The 20,329-nt window shown below is 37.7% G+C and overlaps 1 protein-coding gene across 14 annotated transcripts in view; it reads left to right on the forward strand.

Annotated features, from left to right (window-relative positions):
• The window catches only part of HDAC9 (histone deacetylase 9), a 496,147-nt gene that overhangs the window by 286,269 nt on the left and 189,549 nt on the right, over positions 1 to 20,329 (forward strand). For 9 of the 14 annotated variants that reach the window (XM_075492939.1, XM_075492937.1, XM_075492938.1 and 6 more), the window contains 5 exons: positions 1,405 to 1,527; positions 3,441 to 3,488; positions 3,930 to 4,140; positions 4,555 to 4,772; positions 13,305 to 13,574. In XM_075492939.1, the coding sequence (XP_075349054.1) occupies positions 1,405 to 1,527; positions 3,441 to 3,488; positions 3,930 to 4,140; positions 4,555 to 4,772; positions 13,305 to 13,574 (870 nt within the window). Of the gene's footprint in view, positions 1 to 1,404; positions 1,528 to 3,440; positions 3,489 to 3,929; positions 4,141 to 4,554; positions 4,773 to 13,304; positions 15,905 to 20,329 lie in introns of those variants that run through there. The other 5 variants (XM_075492948.1, XM_075492942.1, XM_075492941.1 and 2 more) reach the window with 2 other exon arrangements.

Consider the following 20,329-nt stretch of genomic DNA (forward strand, 5'->3'; position numbering starts at 1 on the left):
GTCGTATCTCCAAACAAACTGTATGAGGAAGGTTATGTTTTGGAATAACATCCTGTGTTTTTGTGCTTAACCACTTTTCATTGATGGTCTGAAGTTGCATTGTATTAGCACAAAGTATTTTACAAAGTTAATTGATATTCCAGGTTTGTCCAGGGGAAAATCTACAGCTCCCCACAACATGCTTGACAAGTTATTATATTTACTTTAGTCAAAGCCCGAGTGTGCAGTATCCCTCTTGGAGGTGGTCTATTATTGGAGTCCCATATGCTTTTTGTTTGGGAAGAAAGCAGTCACTGTGTCATACTGTTACACAGGGTATTCTTTTTCAAGGATGTTGTTCCCTTGGGGACCATATCATGCCAGAGTTCCTAAGTCTAATAAGACCTTTGTAGCTCTTATTGTGTTAAAGTTCTGGGAGGGAAGCAAGAGTTAAACAGAAAATGTAATTCAAGCAACTATACTAGACCACATGTTGAAAAACATGACTGTTAAAGCAGAAAGGCAAAGGCTTCAAAAAGATTCCTGTTGTGGTATTGTAACTTTTTATGTTTCTTCCCAGTGAATCTAGAATGGAAAGGCAGAGGGTAATCTTTGTAGAATGTCTGGTTTTACTTGACAGTAATTAAAAATATATCACCAATTCCATGTCCTTGAAAATTATATCACAAGGCTTCAAAAGAAGTGTTAAAGATTTTAACCTGAAGGGAATTAGGAAGACTGTGAGGGGTATCCCACCATCAGAGAATGATACGACGCTGGTTTTGTATATATGCATACAGAGAGAGACAGGATATTTTTTTTAAATGGCAGATGTGGCAATCTGCCTCACTTCTACCCAAAATTCCCATGTCAGTGGAAGTAAAAAATGTGCCTGAAACATCCCCATATCGCAATCTGGGTAAGAAAATACATGGACTGGGTAGAAACCATATTTCATACTTTACAATAAAAATTTTAATAACCACAGTAAAGTAAAGGTCTAATACATCCACATTCATGACACCTTTGATTCAGCTAGATATACTCCTTAATTCATTGGCTAAATTCCCACTGGGTTTCTAGCAGTGAGAGTGCAGTTGATGAGAAGAACTGATGTTGAGCTGATGAGACGTTGATGAGAAGAGATGGTCTAGGAATCCTCAAGATTTTGGTTTTGCATGGAAATTTGGTTTACTAACCAAGGAATAATCCCAACTGATACTATATATCAGTTGTTTTCTTAAGAAAAGAAATATCAGCAGCTTTTTCACAGGGACAGTACTTTTCCTTATCTGGAACGCCATTGGGATGAAAAGCAATGCATGATACATAACTGGCTTTCAATATAGCGGGATAATGAGGATAAAGTAACCAAGATAAAAAGCTTGGAGATTATACTTCTGTTGTTTTTCCCCTTTATTCCAGCATCTGGTTTCACAGCAACGCCTTTTGATACAGGATGAATCAGTGAACTTGTTGAGTCTGTACACATCCCCTTCTCTGCCCAACATTACCTTGGGACTTCCAGCAGTACAACCTCAAATCAGTGTAAGTGACCAGTCTCAAGCCTTCCTGTCTACTTTTGCTTCCAGAAAACCTACTTTCTGACTATTCTCTTTTTTTAGCATTTTGGAATGTAAGCAATTCAGAGGAGGAACCAGACCTTTCTTTGCATTGGGCAACATCTGAACATTTAAGGGCACAACTTGAAAGCAATAATCATTCTTAGTCGAAAATAAACAAGTGCCAGTGTGGCGCTTAGCTAAGTATGGGCCACGTACATTGCATTTATGTCTGCAAATCAGATAACAGATTTCAGACATGGTGAGAAGTATATGAGGAGATAATTTAGTATAAAAGTTCAAATTATATGATCACCCCTACCTGGTAAAGTACAGCACCTGTAACTTTATATGAGATTCCAGTAGCAACCTAAGCTGGGCTGGAGCATAGTAGGGGAAGAATCTAGTATTCCTGCAGCTAGGTTCGTTATTTGAGGGGTGTGCTATCAATCAGACCAATAAAATCGGTGATAACAACACTTAATATTTTAATGACAAGTTATGTTCATATGCCTTCTGTTCAGTGTGGAGCAATCACCTTTATTTAGAGCTAAATGTTAAATTAATATGTGAAATGTGTGAAAACACAGACATAGTATGTATGGAAATCCATGCTGATGGATAAGGATCTTTAGATTGAGACAAAGTTACAGTAACCTAGAGGTGAAATCTGAGGCTCAGTAAAATATCTGAAAATTTTGCCACTGATCAAAACTTACCTTTTCTGATTTCCAGCAAAAAATGTAAAAATCGGATATAAGTTTTATGGTGGTTCTATACAACAGTGTATAAATTCTGAAGAAATTTTAGCAATTTAAATTTCTTAGAATGTGAATTGGTAGCTTCTATAAAAATACTAGGGGAGTAAGTACAGCTTTCCATGGTGTAAAAAAAAAATAATCTATACAATCCACTATGGTTTGTAATAAATGCTACTTAATTCTAGTGCTAAATGTAGTTTCAAGTTAAAGTTTCATGTTATTTTATGGCTTTTTCGGTACATTTACTGTTCTCACCAATAATATATTGCTGCAATTTTAACGTCAGATTTAGATCTTTGCAAAGAAAATTGTGTAAGCTTTAAATCAGTTCTCTCAAAGCCTTTCATGAGATATTTATAAGCAAATTATTGTTTTTAAGGGATGGAAAAATTGAACTGATCATGAAAAGTAGTGCCTACTTTTCCAGACGATATCATCAAAAATTTCTTAGCTATTTCACAAAAAATATAACTAGCTTCAAGTAATTTTATAACATTAAAATTGAAATGGAAATACATTTAATTTTCTCACTTGAATCATAGGAGCTTTTGATGTGGCCAGCTAGCACCAAATATTACTTTTGGCATTAGAAAAAACAAAGGGGTTGATTTATGCAAGTAATGTTTATTTCTGTTACCAGAACAAGCAGTTGCAAATTGAATGTAAAGTTTGCTTTGGTGTTTGTTTTTCAGGAAAGGATGATAGCAGAGTGTGAAGTAAGCATACACCCAAAAAATATTACTGAAAACCTTGGTTTGTCTCATTAGAACTTGCGGAATTTAGATTATGAGAGATACTGGTTTTACCATGACATAGCATAAGTGGTTATCTGCAAGGCTCAACATGCTTATTTCTGTCAGTTTATTATTCTTGCTGTAAAAATTGTTATTCTGCTTTGACTGCTCTTTTAAGAAATACTTTTTTTTTAAACTAGACAAAGAACAAAGAAATAAAAATTACATTTGCAGTGCTGAAGGGCCAAAACTTCCAAAAGCTTTAAATCAATAACTGTGCAATTTATAAGGACACTTTAAAATGCCACACACATACAACAGCTCTTTATGATTCTGTAGATGAGAGTTTAACTATACAAATGTACTTTGCAAAGGGTAAAACTTACATTTGTGCTGTCCTTCAGGGAGTCAGGGAGTGCTCCAGGAAAAGTAATAGCTTCCCACTACTACAGGTAATTATTTTGTTTTGCTGATTGGCTTGCTGTCTGATGGAAAGTTATGTGAAAAACCAAGCCTTGCCTGTTCCAAACTTAATGGAAACTATTTCCTCTGATCCCCTATTTTCCTGTGCAGGAGGCTGTGGGAAGGTCTTTAGGAATTTTAAGGATAGGTCCTGTCTTTTCATTAATAATGTTCTAACTAGTAGTTCTTTATGCTTTGGCTTTTATTACTGATTTTTTTCAAGTGGTTTCATTACTCAGTTTCTCACAGTGTTACATTTAACTGGCATGTCCTTCCTTCCTTTTCATCTCACAGTCAAAGTGTAAGATAGGGATGTTAACCTTTTCTTCTGTATGTATTTATAAAGTATGGCATAAGACCATCTAATAAGGCGGAGATATAAATGGCCAGGGCTATGAAAAGCATTTACCAGTGCCATTGTTCTTTGACAGGCTTCATCGTCATTCAAAGAAAAGCAGAAGGGGGACACCCAGTCACTCAGACAAGGAGTGGCCTTGGCTGGACAGTATGGGGGGAACATTCCTCCGGCCTCACCTCATCCTCATGTTGCTTTGGAGGGAAAGCCAAATAGCAGCCACCAAGCTCTCTTGCAACATCTGTTACTGAAAGAACAAATGAGACAGCAAAAACTTCTTGTGACTGGTAATGATCAAGCCTTCAACACAATAATAATCTAAGATGGTTTTGATGGCATTTGTATTCACATTAAACTAAATGTGGTAATACAGATACTATACATCCTAACCGTTGGGAAAAGTGGAAGGGTGGGAGAAAAAAGGACAGGATCTTTGTTTTCCTCCTTTAGTGATTCTGCTCCAGTCTGTTAGCCTGAAAGAATTCAGTGATTACAGAAAAGAGAAAATGATTACTTCATCACATTCTTTTGCAGCTGCTGAGCTTCCCAGCGTGGCAAGGCACGTGGTACATATCCCACTGCATCAGCACTGATGCAAAGTTCTGCAATATACACCCCTCTTCTCACTGAAAGCTTTCTCTCCTATTAGAACTATTAGTTTGTTGTTCTTCACACAGGAGTGAAATGTCCCTGTTTTGCAGGAGCGGTTCCTCTTCATCCACAGTCTCCTTTAGCAGCGAAGGAGAGAGTCTCACCTGGCATAAGAGCTGCCCACAGACTGCCTCGTCACAGGCCACTGAATCGAACCCAGTCAGCTCCTCTTCCTCAGAGTACTTTGGCCCAGCTGGTCATCCAGCAGCAACATCAACAATTTTTGGAGAAGCAGAAACAGTACCAGCAGCAGATCCACATGAATAAGGTGAGTTCCCAAAGTAAGGAATTTCCAATAAACGTAAAGGTTGAAAACTAATAAGGAAGTTTAGGTATTGGTGCCATGTGGTCATGGACAGTAGACAGGTTCTTGCACGAGTATCTTGTTTATACATAGTTGGTGTATACATTTGTATAGATCTCCATTTTCAGGTTCTGAAATAAGCTATGAAGGTAATTTGTGGTTCTTGACATCAGTAAGAATACAATTCAACAAAATAGGGTTCAAAGCAGGTTTAAATTACAGGTGGTTTCCTGTTGAATGGTAAATGATGCCTTAAAGAATACTAGATTTCTATCCAACTTTTTAATGTGCACTTTTGAGCTTCAGCAATCATTCCATTCAACTGCCTTTGCATTGTAGTTTAAGCTTTCTCATTGTGGACTAGTATGTAGAGTAAATTTATAACTCATTTGAACTCAATCAGCTGATTAAATTTATCTTTTTTGTGTAAGAAACTTATTAAACACCTAGATAAAATTTTAATCGGCTTTTATCAAACCAACTTTTTCTCTGTAAGTCAATTAGTAACATGAAAGTTTGTTATCTATATGGCGATATAAAATTACCATATAAGGAGAAAGAGAAGAATGTGCTATTGCTAACATCAGATACAGAGTTGAATTGTGCCCCTCTTTCCCTATAGAGTAACATCTTATTCTGAGGGGGGGGAAAGAAGAAAAGAGACCATCCATTAATAAACAAAGAGCAGCAGAATCTGAATAGATTTATCAGGAGCTAATGCTTCTACAGCAAATGTGATGCTGTTCCCCGCTCTAAAATGAAGATATGCAAGTAATGAAATGCTTTTATCTGGAGAACGTTTTTCTGCACTTATTACATAGCTTTCCAAAAGTTGTTTGCTGGAGCTCCTCTAGTAATTCAAAGATATTAATCATGGATCTTTAGTTGTCTTCTTTTGTTTGAGGGTTACTTAATAGCTATATATAAGAAGCAATGGCAAAGAAGAAAAGATGAAAAGCGGGCATTCATCCCTTAAACCTAAGAGGAAAGGAAAAAAAAAAAAAAATCAATCCACCTTGCTGGGTGAACTTCCCAGGGTGTACTGATTCTTTGGAATCTACTAAGAATTCCCAACAAAATTAGAAACAAACCTAGAGTTTAAGTACATAGTTTGTACAGTGGTTTGGTTATTAAATCTTGCCTTAATTAGGAAAAATGAAGACCAGAAAACTTCAAAGTTCAGAGCTGATCCTTGCATGTTAACCCCTCTCAGCTTGGGTGTTTTGATTACTCAACTAGGACTCCAGTTGGCTTTTCTTTGAGTATGCATTCCATATGTTTAATCAAGATGGCATATGTATATCTCGTAGCCTCAGGTTTTGAAAATATTTCACCTGCCCTCAATTGTCTGAAGAGAAAAGAATTTTTACCGGTGAAGTACTGAGTCTTTGTGCTGTTTGTGGGTATTCACTACAAACCAATCAGTTCATGCATTCCTCACAAAGCAAAGAACCCCACTGATATGTTTTTGTTAGATCATATGCTTATTGAAATAAATTCTACCATAGCATTTGGGGATATGTGCTGTGGCATATAGGTAGGTTTGTCCTGAATGTGAAAATTAAACTTGAGTTGCATAAACATATTCCTAGTCACATAGGACTAGGAATGCATTGCACCTCACAAGAGCTAGGCTGGATAAGGAAGTAAAAAGACTGCAGTTGGTTTGGGATAATGCTTGTTTCAGTAACTTTCTTCTGAGTTAAACTGCAATGAAAATATATGTTAAGGAGAATAATTCACTCTCACACTTGAAATACGCTTTCATTCTCACATGGTTATTTGTGATAAAGAGACAAAACAATTCCTTCTTTTAAAACCTAGTGAACCTAGCTTTTATTCTCTACAGTATAGGCTATACACATATGCAGATAGTAGAAATTTAAGTTTATCCTAGGGCCTTTCGCTGCCTTGAACCTCCATAACCTACTTCCTTTGCCCCAATAGCTTCTCAGTCTCCTTTATGCCTACCCACAGAGCAGCTAGCCTTCGTCAGGAGCACAGTAACTCATCAGAGCAGCAAACACCTAAGGAGGAATAGGATCGTGCTGCAGCCACAGAAGCAGTGGGTTATCTGAGGATGTGGGTGGTTTATTAGACTTTACAGTTTGCAGCATCTAGGTTTTTCTACAGCACCATTCTCAGAAGAACCGTGCCGATGAATAGTACTGAAAAATGTCGGTGCTCTAATCATGTATCTGTCCTCTGCAAGTATACAGAAAGCCAGGGGCCTTTCTTACATACTTAAAAGAAGAAACCTGATTTTTAAAAACTGGAATTTAAGGGTAGCCCATAGACAAGAGAGTGAGAAAAGACCAAATCATGGAGTGGCTTTTAAGTACTGAATTTAAAACTATATTCTTTAACCCTTTAACTTAAAGGTTCAGATTGAACACCTGTGCCAACATAAGGTTTGTGAATTCTGCTAGCATGGTGGAATATACTTCGTTCAGTCTTAAAACTTGCCGCTATTTGCAGTTGAAGTTATTTGTTCATTATAAAATTTGCATGGCTTTACAATCAAACTTAAACTCGGCAAAGCAGAGTTATTTGAACCTTAAAACAGTAGATATTCTAGACCATGTAGCAAGGAACCCAATATCTTCTCATTTCTTAGGATAAGTTTGGGCATGTATCAAGTGAATACATACACGTGTTATTTTCCATTGTTCTGTCCCTTACTCTTCTGTTCATAGGCTGTATAATGAAATCTGAACAGAGGTATAGTTCCCTCCTTTTCAGTCATGAAAAATGCAGGGTTTTTTTAATCAGGAATACTCATTCTCTTAAACGTTTTGGTGAGAAAGACCAGAACCATTTTAAGCTGACAAGACTATGAAATGCTAATTGATCAAGAGCGTAGAACAAGTTAATGTCTTCTTTTTCTTTTCCATTTCTCTTTCCTTTTTTCCTTATGTTTAGGATTTCAAGTACTTAAGGCTTTAATAGATTTCAACTGAACCCAGTATTTGAATGTTTGCCCTGAACTAAGATGATGTGGCATGTGTCAGCACTCCCTGAAAACTGGTTTTGGTCAGATCTTTTTGGTGGACATATAGGTGAATCTCGCTGTAACAACAAAAAGAGGAAGAAAGCAAGTTTCTCCATACCCCACTGATCTTGTATTAAAAAGCCATATCTTTTCTTTGAGAAAAGAATATACTTCAGCAGCCAGCCAGTGCTGCTGTGAGGGTGATAACAAGCAAAATCTAACATAGGTCAGAGGTAAAGAATTCCCTTGGATCATTTCCATTCTGAAAAGAAACAAATCATTGCCAAGAGGTGTGCCTCTGTCCTTAATAACAAAGAGAAGATCCCCTATGGATTATTTCTGGTCAGCTGTCAGATGCCAGGCTTTTGATGTGGGAAACGGTATACGTCTCCACCGAAGTCTGACATTTATACCTGCGGGATCTAGTATGCTGACCTTCTGAAAACATTCTGCAAATGTTGACATCCCATCCAAAAGTAGGTAGAAACCCTCGTCCCAGCTTTCTGGGGAAAAAATAGTAATGAATGTGAAGTAACCTGAACTCCGCTTGTCTTAGGGAAGATCGGCTTTGCCGTTGTCAGCTTTAATATACTTCTGTCCAAATGACAGCTTATTTCCTCATAAGGCCCTTTGATCACCATTGCAGATCTTCATTCTGCTCAATGAAGGGAGCCCAAAGTCTGAAACCCCCAGTTAAAATTATTGCAGTTGGGTACCAAAAGACCAGTACTACAATAAAAACCTTAAAATCTTGATGATATTTGTGTATCTCTCTATCTAGAAAGCTTTGACCCTGCCACTTGCAGAAAAAAGGGTGATTTTGATGTAACTAATGTAAGTGCAAAGCCCCTAGCAGAAGTCTGCGTTCAAGAAAATCTCAGAAATCATAAGTGAAGAGTACGTGAACAAAGCCTTCTGTCTTTAAAGGTTATTTTTGTCATGTATGGTGAATAAAGGCCTGCCTCCACTGAAGCAAAACTAGCACTGTCTTCACTGGGACCAAGATTTTATTTGATCAGTGTGGGAACTCTACATGTGTTCTTAAAATAATGTATTCATAGCATTTTGACAATTTGTTTTCAATGGTAAAATCCTCCTCTGTATTGGAGTAGTAAAGGTTAAAATAATGGGGCAGTTGGTAGTGTGCAGTAAAGTATGGGAGAACTATCGATAATGTTAAAGCTTAGATAAGGAGTACCTGAATTTCAGTTTTCATTCCAGACTGTTAATTGGTTTAAAGCATCTTCGTATAGGGAACCAGTGACTAGGCAAGACTGTGAGGTAAAAAATCCGTGACATAAAATACATAGGAAGGGAAAATTTGTTAGTGCTTTGGATGGTGATCATAATTGACCTATATCTGTTAATAAAAAATGAAAAATAATATGGAAGTTTCTGTTGATCTATTGATGGAAAAAATAGGAAGATTATCTGTTGTCAATAGGAATACTGAAAAGATACAGTTAACTCCAGATTAATCATTCACTTCTCTGAATGATATTTAATGAAATATGGAAGACTGGATCAGGTTCAGCTGGAGTAAATGAATCTGATTTCATTAACCATATGACAACTGAGGTTTTGGCTTTCTAGCTTACACAACTGACTAGCATCTTCTGAAGGTGAGAGGTAGCACACTTCTTTCAAATATTGCTTATAGCAGGGGATTATTTGGACAAAACTATAGCAACAGTTGACTGTGTTTGGAACTGAAAAATGCCCAGAGCATTTTCTCCTTTATTGAGAACTAATGTTTAAACCATAATGCAGAAGAGTGATTTTGAAAGATAAATACATCCCTTAGAAATATTGTGCTACATGAGTAACAGAGACAACAGTAAGCAGGTGCCAAGTTGTTTCAGTACAGCTAACAACATACGTACCTGGTCAAAGTAATCTGATAGCCACAGGAGAGAAGGAGAAAAAGGGTGTTCCATAAGTATATACATCAGTTCTTAGAAACAACTGCCATGTATTTAAAATGAACAATTAATTAAGGGAATAAATGTATCGGGTGGCTGTGCAGGATTTTGTGCTTTGTCTCTTTGTAAAGACATTTTATTTAAAATACTGTATTTTACAAGAGCTTATCATTACAAAGGAGAAACAAAGGCAGGGGCTGTGACTGAAGGACCTATAAAATGGTCTGTTGCAATGTCCAGATTATTTATACTTAGTCTTCCATTTTTCTGTACAAGCAAGCAGGTTAGATTGTGTTTGATGTCTTTTTTGGTTGGACTCTTGCAGTTATACAATGGAGTTGATGTCTGTAAATGCTTCCTCTCCTGCTGCCACTATTTACTTTGGCTCATGCATATCCCTTACAGTTTAATTTCCTGAAAATAAAAGGAAAAAAATATAGGCTACATTAGCATGAAACCATTTTTTTGAGTGACTCCTTTAGTTGGAATAGCGATGACAGTAAAGTGTACTGGTTAAAGAAGACCAATCTGTACAACGCTAATTTATTAGTGAAATAAACCATGGTTTTATTATTATTTTTAAATGTAGTCTTATTAAAACTCAGACTAAGCAATCACTTTTTCAAAATCAAAAATATGCATTAAAATGAGGACAAAGTCCTGCATGTACCTACAGATAAACTCAGAAAAAAATGGTAAGTGGGGATTTAAAGTGAAAAATTTAAACATTAAGTGTAAGCAGAAGTATACAGCTGCACAGTGAAAGGACTTGAGCAGCGTTTCATTCAGGACTCATTTTCTGCTATGTAATCCAGCTTTAGATAGAGAGATAAGATAGAAATACTGACTCTAAACTGATATCTTTGCATGTCTCCAGATATGTAATTTTCCACAGTAGTACCAGGAGATACAATATAAAATCAGTTGTTTCTGACTTAGGAGAACTGAACAGTCTCCTGGTAATGCTACTAATGTAATTACTGGACTAAGATGGGGCCAAGCTGCCTTTAAAAACCGCTTTAACAAATATGAAAGCATGATGGTGATACAGAGAAAGCAGTCAGCTATGGCTTAGCAGACTGAGCAGCAGGAGTGAGTGGGTGGGTGTCCCCCTTGCCATGCACTCATTTTTATCATATGCATCGTATGAGAGGACATGACTATAGTGTCACATAGCCCTTTGCCTGAGGCTTAGTTAAAGTCACAGTGTAAAGGATGTTTTTAGTAAGATTTTTCAGTAAAGATGATAATGTGAATGCACTTTGTAAAATCTACTGTGTAAATATATAAAGACTTTCATTTCACAGAGTTTTAGAAAATTTAATTTGTTTAGCTCCTCCTGCCGCCAAAGTCTGGAGCAAATCGCCTGCTGACTTCCATGTCGTGGGAGCAGGCCCCAAAACAGGAACACTGCAAGTTGAAATGCACACAAATACCACTGTAGTCTCCGCAGCCCCCTTACGCGTGCTTGTATCACTCCACTGATTACATGCCAAAAGCGTTTGAAGGTGTTCCACGTATAGATTATATACTGCAGTCCATCATGTGTTGCCTCAGAAAGCTCAGCAGCAGATCTGTGCCATACAGCAGCGTGAAGAAGAAAGAGCCTGACATAAAAGTGAAAAAGCATAAAAGAAAGGAGAGCAGTAATGAGCTAAATATGTGTCTTAACTTTGCTGTGGACATGCACTCATTTTCTCTTGGCTTCCCCTCCAGAATAACCCACCTGATGTCAAGTTACTGGCACATGGAATGGTTTACAGATGGATCAGCATCAGTGACTCTCGTAGCTGTATATGATTATCTGACACACAGATGTTTCAGCTTGTATTTGCTTGCTAGCAGCCAGCCAAGCGGCCAGACCTGCCTTTCTTTTCTTGCTTGAGGAGTAGAGAGGGCTCGCCCACAGATGTTTAAATGACAGAGAGGAGCGTACCCGAGCTGAATACACGAAGTTAGCTTCAGTGCCTTCTTGGTCAGCATCGTCCCCTGAGAAACAACTGGAAAAGATTTATGGGTTTGATCTGAGAAATTTTCCAGATGCTGCTTAATAAAAGGAGACACTCTGCATTAGTTGCAGTAGTAAGGATTCCCCAGCTTAGAGCATGCCACCTGCAGCATGCAGGATACACGTTGTGATTTGCCAGTTACTACAGTAATGAAAAGGCATTTTTTGTTTGTTTCTTTTTCGTTAGCCATTAAACTCCCATTACTCCCCAAAAATGAAGGTTTGCTGTGACCGAAGCCCGTAGGCTTCCACTGTGGAATTTGTTTCTCTACTGATGTGAGGCATATGCATCAGAGCATCAACTGGAACTGCACAAACAGATCTTTCAGCTCTTCTTGTTGACTTTGTGGGAGTTCCTGAATCCAGCTGTAGCTTCTTGATCATAGTTTACGTGACAACCCTGCCCTTCACTAGGGTGGCATTAGCAAGCAGAATGAAGCTAGACGGTCCACAGTTTGTGACAAAAATAGGTATACTGAAACCATCCAGTAACTCAGCATATAACACTAGCCAAAACTCAGTTTGAAAGGCTTGATAGTTGGGGCGGGGGGAGGCAGACAGGAAGAGGAAAGTATGTAAGAGTAATGGTAGAAGGTGTTTTTTTTCCCCTCTCAGTATATTTGACCTTGGTGATACAAATCAGTATTTGCTTGAAATCAAGTGGGCCAGTTGAATAAATGATAATTACTCACTTGACCCTGCAGATGCTTACTCACATGTCTGATTTGTGCCTCTTTCAATAAAGTGGGAATTTTTTTCAGGTTTGGCTTTTTGGATTACATTTGGACTAGTTTGGAACACATTTGCTGCGTCTTAAATAGTAAAACATAAACTGTACTTGATTGCAACACTGGGGCATCTGGCACCTCAGCAGAGCTTTACAATAGCAGTTAATGGTGTAAAAACAGTATTTTCTGGGTAGCTGTGTTATATCATCACTGCTGAAACAGGGATACCTGTACTGTGCGTGACAAAAGCTAAAGTCTTTCCAGTCACGGACAGACATGCTTGTAGTCTCTTTGTGCCACAGGAGAGGTGACTGACAGCAGCTCTTTGTCACCCCTCCTTTGTCAACTTTTAGTGCCTTCATACTTTAATTGATAGAGAAGCTTGTGTGAGTATTCCCTAATTTGCTTGTAGCAAAATATTAACCGGATTAATAGTTTTCTTATGTCTTAGAGTTCTTTTATTATTTTGCGTTGTGGAAAACGAACTGTAATATAGTTAAAGAAATTTCTGCATTTATGTTTGAAGAGTATGAAGGGAGACTAATTTCTCTTGATTACGAGCTGTAACAGTGTGACAGATCTGTAATGTTTTCATTATTCTATCTTATTTTTAGGGTAGTATTACTGTATAGCACTCTCTACATATATGGTATTTTCTACTGCAGAATAACAAGTGACCTTTTGCTTAGGAACTTTGGTTCTTTTTTCCCTGTACATTAATATTTTAGCAATGCATAGCTACCTGGGTTTGCTGTGGAAGCTTTAATTTTGTCAGTGCAAATGTACGTATCGGTGTTTGGCATCGGGCAAAGGAGGCAATAACTGTTCCCCCCCTTTTTTTTCCAGATGCTCTCTAAGTCCATTGAGCAGCTCAAGCAGCCTGGCAGTCACTTGGAGGAAGCTGAAGAAGAGCTTCACGGAGATCACTCGATGCAGGAAGAGCAAGCTCCTGCCAGCGGTGCCAGCGTTAGGGCTGAGAGCAGCAGTGCTGGTGTGGATGACAGAATAGGACAGCAGGTGGGGGCTGTGAAAGTCAAAGAGGAGCCACCGGACAGTGATGAGGATGTTCAAACCCAGCAAATGGAATCTGGGGAGCAAGCTGCTTTTATGCAACAGGTAATAGGCAAAGATTTAGCTCCAGGATTTGTAATTAAGGTTATTATCTGAACATCACACGCGTTTTCTAGGCTTTGATAAGCAATGTTTTGATTCACTGATCTAGCAAATCCTGATTTACCGGTCAAAGAATTTAACAAAGGCAGAAGTGTTGCATGCACACTTGAAAACATAGTGAAGCTCATCCTTATGGCCACTAATTGAGAAAATACCTGTTGCAGTCAATTATTCTACGTAAATCTTTGCATAATAGATGATAGACTTTGTATTAGCCCAGGATTACATTACATCATTTAGTTCTAGTGAAAGAGAACTCATATCACCTAGCTTGTTGAGATCAGCAATTGCTGGAATTAGTTTCCAGACCTGATTGATGAAACATTCTTCTTCTCCGATTTTGAATCCTCTGACTTTTGCTTTCAGCTATCTGTATATACTGTATCATACTGTAGTCTTGAACACTGTTAACGTTAGGGTATTTTTTCCCCAGGAGACAGGTACTGACTGCTATATCAGTGGTCCCAGGCTGGTGTATAATTTAGAGAAGAATACAAGGTGGATGTAAAGAGGCAAGGCAAGGCACTGTTTAAAAATTGCGTTGTTTTCTTTTTTGCACTGCTTAGTTAATTTTTCATTCTGTCTTATTTGATGATACTGTCCACAGAGACATCCTTAAGTGAAGCAGATGCAAATGCTGGTGAGAAGCAAAATGCAGCATTAGGTTCCAATCAGTTATTAGGATATTGCAGGAAAAGCACAGAACTCTTATCATTATCATGTGATATCCACTTACTTGTTTATTTTTTTTAAATAAAGACTAATAAATCATACGATATCGCATAACCTTTACCACTAGGTTTCATGGACAAATACTAAAGTAACGACTGTGCATAAAAGGCCAACTTGGCAAAAGGAAGCTTCAGATTGTCGGTGAGCATTTCGCCAAAGCTGAAAAGCGCAGTGCATTTGTGCAGCCAGCGAGCTGGCGTCCCTTTCCGTTGCCGTCAGATCAGGCAGAGCAAGGCTGGATGCGGTGGAAGGCCCTGTTTATTTAAGTCGCTACTTTGTCAGGTCCCCGCTGTTCTCCAGCAGAAAAGTGATTTTGGGGGGGGGCAGGAAATGCCTTATGGAAACAGGAAGCCCAAGTGATTCATGTGCTGAGGAATGCGGGGCGGGGGGGGGACGGGGCAGCGCTCCCTCTGTTTTTAAAGGCACTCTATGAATTGATTTATTGTCAAAGAAAATAACAAAGCGAGTAGGGAAATTGTTAAGGAAGCTTTCCAGTGAAACATTTCCTTCATATTCCCTTTTGATATGTTTACCTTGTTTTATAGGTTTACTTTTGTTAAGCTAGTTAAAGATTCATTGTATTAAGATCCCCTTTAATATGGATAATCCCAAACTGACCTGGAATCCTTGTCAGGTTTTTTTTTCTATTAAAAATATTTATATTTCTAAAGCTGAGGTATTTTAAGGTGCAGTATCCTATTTCAAAAGAGATAGCTGTTTTGCCAAATGTAGAAATTGTTCTAAAATATGTTATTAGGATGTGTTGTTTACATTATGCTCTAATACTATTAAATCTCTTATAAAATGTTGCAGCTTTTAAAGATACATTATCCTTTTTCCTAGAAGATCTCCAAACAAATGACTAAATAGTTGTTATAAAATGAAAGGCCTCCTGAAACACAAAGATCATCTTAGATAGGAAAGACTTATTAATTGAGAAAATACAGGTGATTTTTATGTGCTCTTCATATTTGAACAGAAGTCTTTCTCCTTCTTGGGTGAAAAAAAATCACATTCAAAAAGCGAAGCATATAAAAATGAAATTATGTGTTTTTCCCATTCTGTATAATTTTAATTTTCTTTGAAACCTAAGTTCAGCCTCATCAAAAAGGGATAGTGCATCTTTTAAAATACATTTTATTTGGGGAGAAACTTGCAAATGAGAAGACTTTTGTACAATATCACTTCAAAGACATGTATTCACAAAGGACAAAAGATATTTTTATAACGTCATTCAGGTGAGAAACCCCAACATATTAGTGAACTTTAATTTCAGAGTCTTTCAAATTTGGATAAAATTAAAATAAAGAAACTACCTGGAACCAGTGAAAAGGAAAACTGGGTTTAAACAACCACATTTCTAATTGATAATTGTCTCTTACATTTTAAATCTACTGTATTTATTATAATTTACACCCTTAGAGGTGATCTCCTGTTTTGTGTTGTAAATATATTCTGTTTGTATGTTCCCTTTTTTTGCCTTCTGGTATAAGTCTCTTCCTTTCTCAAATAAAGTTTTTTTTTAAAAGATCCCCTTTCAGATATCTGACTTTGTGTAAAGTTGATAACTTAGTTGTGCTTTTGCTTTGTATAACCAAATACATTTGCTACACATTGTTGAAACAATTCAAGCTTTCAGGAGCAAGGTTTTTATTACATGATTCTTACAATGATTACACAAAGTCTTTTTTTGGTCACTTGTTTTATCCTACATCAGCCATTATAAGTTTTAGTGAATGTGTAAATAGTATTATTGCATGCTCATTTTCCCATCATGGCATCTGTCTTGAACATGTGATCATATATTGTACCATATAGGAGAGGTAAAGGTGAATCCCAGTTTCTTGGCTCCTAGTTATCCAAAATTCAGGTGAACTGAAATAATTTCCATGACATTTACTAAAATCTGCCTAGAACCCAAAAGGTGTTGGTCTGAAACTGTGCTTATACTGATCTCTTTGATGTTCCTCAAGACCTTTGCAAAACTAGAGTCCACCTATAAATATGCTGGGGAGGAGGGCATCCACAAACTTTGCAGACTTTAAAGCAATTGTGTAAGACAGTGAAGTCCTGCTTTAGAAACACCTAAGCACTCTTCCTTGAAGATGTTAAATGTTTGACTGGTTTGTGACATTTCCTGAACTTTGCTTCAGACCTACAGAGAGAAATAGTTTGTACTGCAAACGTATCTCTGTTGCTAAAATATGTGGAATTATTATTACCAAAAGAGTTCAGATAATTGTTGCATTCTAGATCTTCTAACTGTTCATTTAAATTGCAAAGGCTCTTAACAGCTTCAATTCTGGTATAATTTTAACTAAAATAAAATGCTTTCAGCAACATAAGTATGTGAGAAAAAATATTTCCGTAAATCAAATTTAATTATTTTCAGTGATATAACAACAAAGTTTTAGCAGTCATACACAAAAAAAAATTAGATAAGAAGTCAACTTTTACATTAGGAAACTTAAGTAGCATTAACAGTATAACATTATACTGCTTGCCCTGTTGATTATTATGTATTTAGAATTTTGTGCCTATAAGTAAATCACGCTTTCAACAGGGATTTTATTGAGATGCCTTTTGTTTAAATACTCATGTTGGAATTAGAAGAGCAGCCATAAATGTTTTCAATTTACAACATTCCTGTTTTGGAGGCTACACCTAGATTTTTTTTCTAAATTATTTGTTTACCATGCATCAAAGTACCCATAATGAAAAAAACAATCATAGTTTAATACAATTCACAAGCCTTATCTTTTCCAGGAATGCTGTGCTTTTTTTTTTTTTTTTTTTTTAACAATAGACGCTTATTCTGTCCTGTTATCCAAAAAATAAAGCCAGTATAGCTGCAGATTTAGAAGTAATTACTACTAAATTGAGGGAAAACGCTTCATAATATTTATATACACAAGACAGACACACATTACTGGAATGTAGATACTGTAACATTAGCCTTTTTTTCACCTCCTGTCATTAACAAAATAGGATTAAAAGCTGAATGCCTCAGCAAAGCAGGAGCACTCCAGACACTACCACCACTCATCCTTTCTATTGAGCAATTCATTCGCGCACTATCGTCATTCCGTCTTCATTATCATCAGGATCACTAAGACTTACTCCATGTTACTTAAGCCAACTATACCCTGTTTTTATCTTCACTGGCATTCTGAGGTAAAAATCTATAAACATTAGTCCCAAGTACCAATCTAAAAATGTTTACTTATTTCTCTCCCTCATGAACACTTCACAATTTGCAGCCAAAATTAGCTAAGCCAAGTTAATTTCCTTATTGTATTCTGTCCCACTAGCAGCATGTCCTACTTATCCACTCAAGAGATGTTTGTTTGCTTTTCATTTATTTGTTTAGTTTCTGATTTCCTTATGCAGTTCCCATCATCTGGGTGGTAGCGGGGCTTCTGTACCTCGCTTCTCAGTGGAGGAATGTAGCTTAGAACATTGTATGCTGAATTGCTGTTCAGGCAAACAGAAGAGCATCCTGGATAAAATTATCTATCTATCTTCTCTATTGCCCTAGAGCAATAATCCCAGTGATTTTTGTAGAATGTTACCACTCTATTTGGTAGACACCGTGCTTTGCATTTGTTCTTTTCTTTTTTAACTCAGCCTAATTTGGAATTCGATTTAAAGGCGAAAAATACAATTAGCTCACACTGCATAGCCAGCGGAAAGGCTGGGTTTCTCGGCCATGCTCATGCACTCACACACACGAACAGAACTGGGAAGGGGCATCCTTCAGGCATGTCCTGGTTTCTGGTCCCTGTTTGCTGAGCTCAAGTGTCACACTCCTTTTGCTTATTTTGATTCTGGCCCCATAACTCATCTAGCCCAGACCGGATAACTTCCCCGGCTACCTGTGGGCACGCACAGCTATTGGAGGCCCCCAAGGGTTACTACAGCAGCAGCTGAGATTTAAAAGGGTACTAGCTTAGTAACTGGAAATCATTCAGCAACGTCTAATTCTCCGTGATGACTACACGGGGGCCTTAGCCACTAGAGTTGTTTTGACAGACCAGATACTTACTTGTAAGCGACTCAGTGCCTTAATTAGCTGATTCAATGAGATGTTTTGAAGCTGGCTGTGGAGCCGTTGTGGCATTTTACTTTACTTTCCATAGTTGCCTTGAAGTCACTGTATTGACTCTAACAGTACGTAGCCCTGAAATATAAGGGAGATTGGTTGGAGGATGTGCACCCTTGGCCCTTCCAAGTGTCCCCTCTGCACACTTGGTCCTTCAAAGGTGGTAGCACGTTACAACATTTTTGGCCTTGAGAAGTGCTGTGAAGGGCAGGAGAAATGGAAATGTAAGTTTGGAACAATGTCAGGCTTCCAAATAAACCTTCCACCTCCTCTCCCTCCCTCAGTGAGGTTGTAAGCACATTCTTGTATCTACTAGCTCAGTTAATTTTTTTTTTTCTTTGTAGGCTACCTTAGTTGTCTCCTTTAACTCCTTCAGCCAGTAAGAGGGGCACTAACTTTGTGCTGCTCTGCCCTTCCTCAAGTCTGTGAGTGCACAGACCCAGTACAACCCCTACATAACACAAGCTGGCTGTGATTTCTGGAATCAAACTTGAGCCACAGACTGTCTAGATGGAGCGAAGGGCTGGAGGGCTGTGTAGTGGGATCTGTTTTGTGAAAATTTTTCATTCATCTACATGAGGGGAAGCCCCATCTAAATATTTAGCCAGCTTTCTCTCGTCTTTACTCCTAAGGTCCTGTATTGAGTTTTTAACTGTGGTCTTTAAAAATGTAGTTCTTTATCAAATGCTACAGGAAGAATAATTTTTTTTTTAATGCCAATTCTACGTGAAAGTGCATAATAATGAGAATTTTTACAAGTAATTTTCCTTTCGCAGTTGGATTTGAAAATGATCCATTTTTTCAGAAAGTATCAAATCTACTTTCTTAATGAATGCCGAGGAGATTATTTTTGTTTGTCTCTCCTATTGTAAACCTTCACTTACAGAAGGCAATAAGACTTATTTTATCACAAAATTAAATCAAGACGTGAATTGTCTGACCAACCATGTGGCATTACAACATAACAAAATTATTTCATTTCACCGATACCTGCCCAGAATAATGTTGGTAGTGCTTTTATTTTTTGATCCTACTTTTTTTATGCTTCTTTTCCTCCTTCAGATACTTACGATGTAGCACCTCTATACTTCTGTCACTGCTCCCTTTTGTTAGAGAAAGCAGCATGTAAGGAAACCGCTGGGGCAACAGTAGGCAAAATTACTTAATCAGGGGTACCTAACTAAAAGTCTGTAAGTCCTGAACTGAAAGTCTGTAAGTCCAGATCCCAGTAATTATCACTTCACATTTTGACAGTCAGATGATACTACTTTCATACCATTGGGCAATTTATCATTTCCTGTATCAGACAGCACGGGGTTTTATTGTTATTGTCGTTGAAGAGGATTATGTGTTCTTGGAAAGCTGCTTCTTTAAACGCTTCATTTTTGGAAGAATTCTGTTTTGACCTCTGAATGTCTCTCCGTCAGACACACGTACGCGCACACGCACAAGTTTTCATTTTCTTCCTTCCCTTAAAATACGAGACTGAATAAATGCACACCTCAGTATACTTCTGGCTAAATCTTCATAAAGCTCTGTTGTTTAATGTCCTGGAAGAGCAGCTCAGCCTGAATGCCTTTGAGACATAGGTGCTCTAATGCAGAAAGCAGTGCATAATCTGTCTCCTCTCATGTTCTGGCCTGTGACCTTTGGATCCCCAGGAGGCCAGGGAAGCCTTTCTGTTCATATTGCCTGTATTTCCTCAGCAAAGGGTTTTGTGAAAGTTACAGCTATGAGATTGCAGCAATGCAGCGATGGCAAGGGCTTAAGAAGGCTTTGCTCAGGTTCTCTGTAAAGCAGCTAGTGAAGCATGGAGGATTCAGTCTCCAACCCTTTCCTTAGTCTTTTTCTTTTGCTCCCATCA

Source organism: Mycteria americana, chromosome 2 (genome assembly GCF_035582795.1).
Source record: "Mycteria americana isolate JAX WOST 10 ecotype Jacksonville Zoo and Gardens chromosome 2, USCA_MyAme_1.0, whole genome shotgun sequence".
In the NCBI taxonomy this organism is placed as follows: domain Eukaryota; kingdom Metazoa; phylum Chordata; class Aves; order Ciconiiformes; family Ciconiidae; genus Mycteria; species Mycteria americana.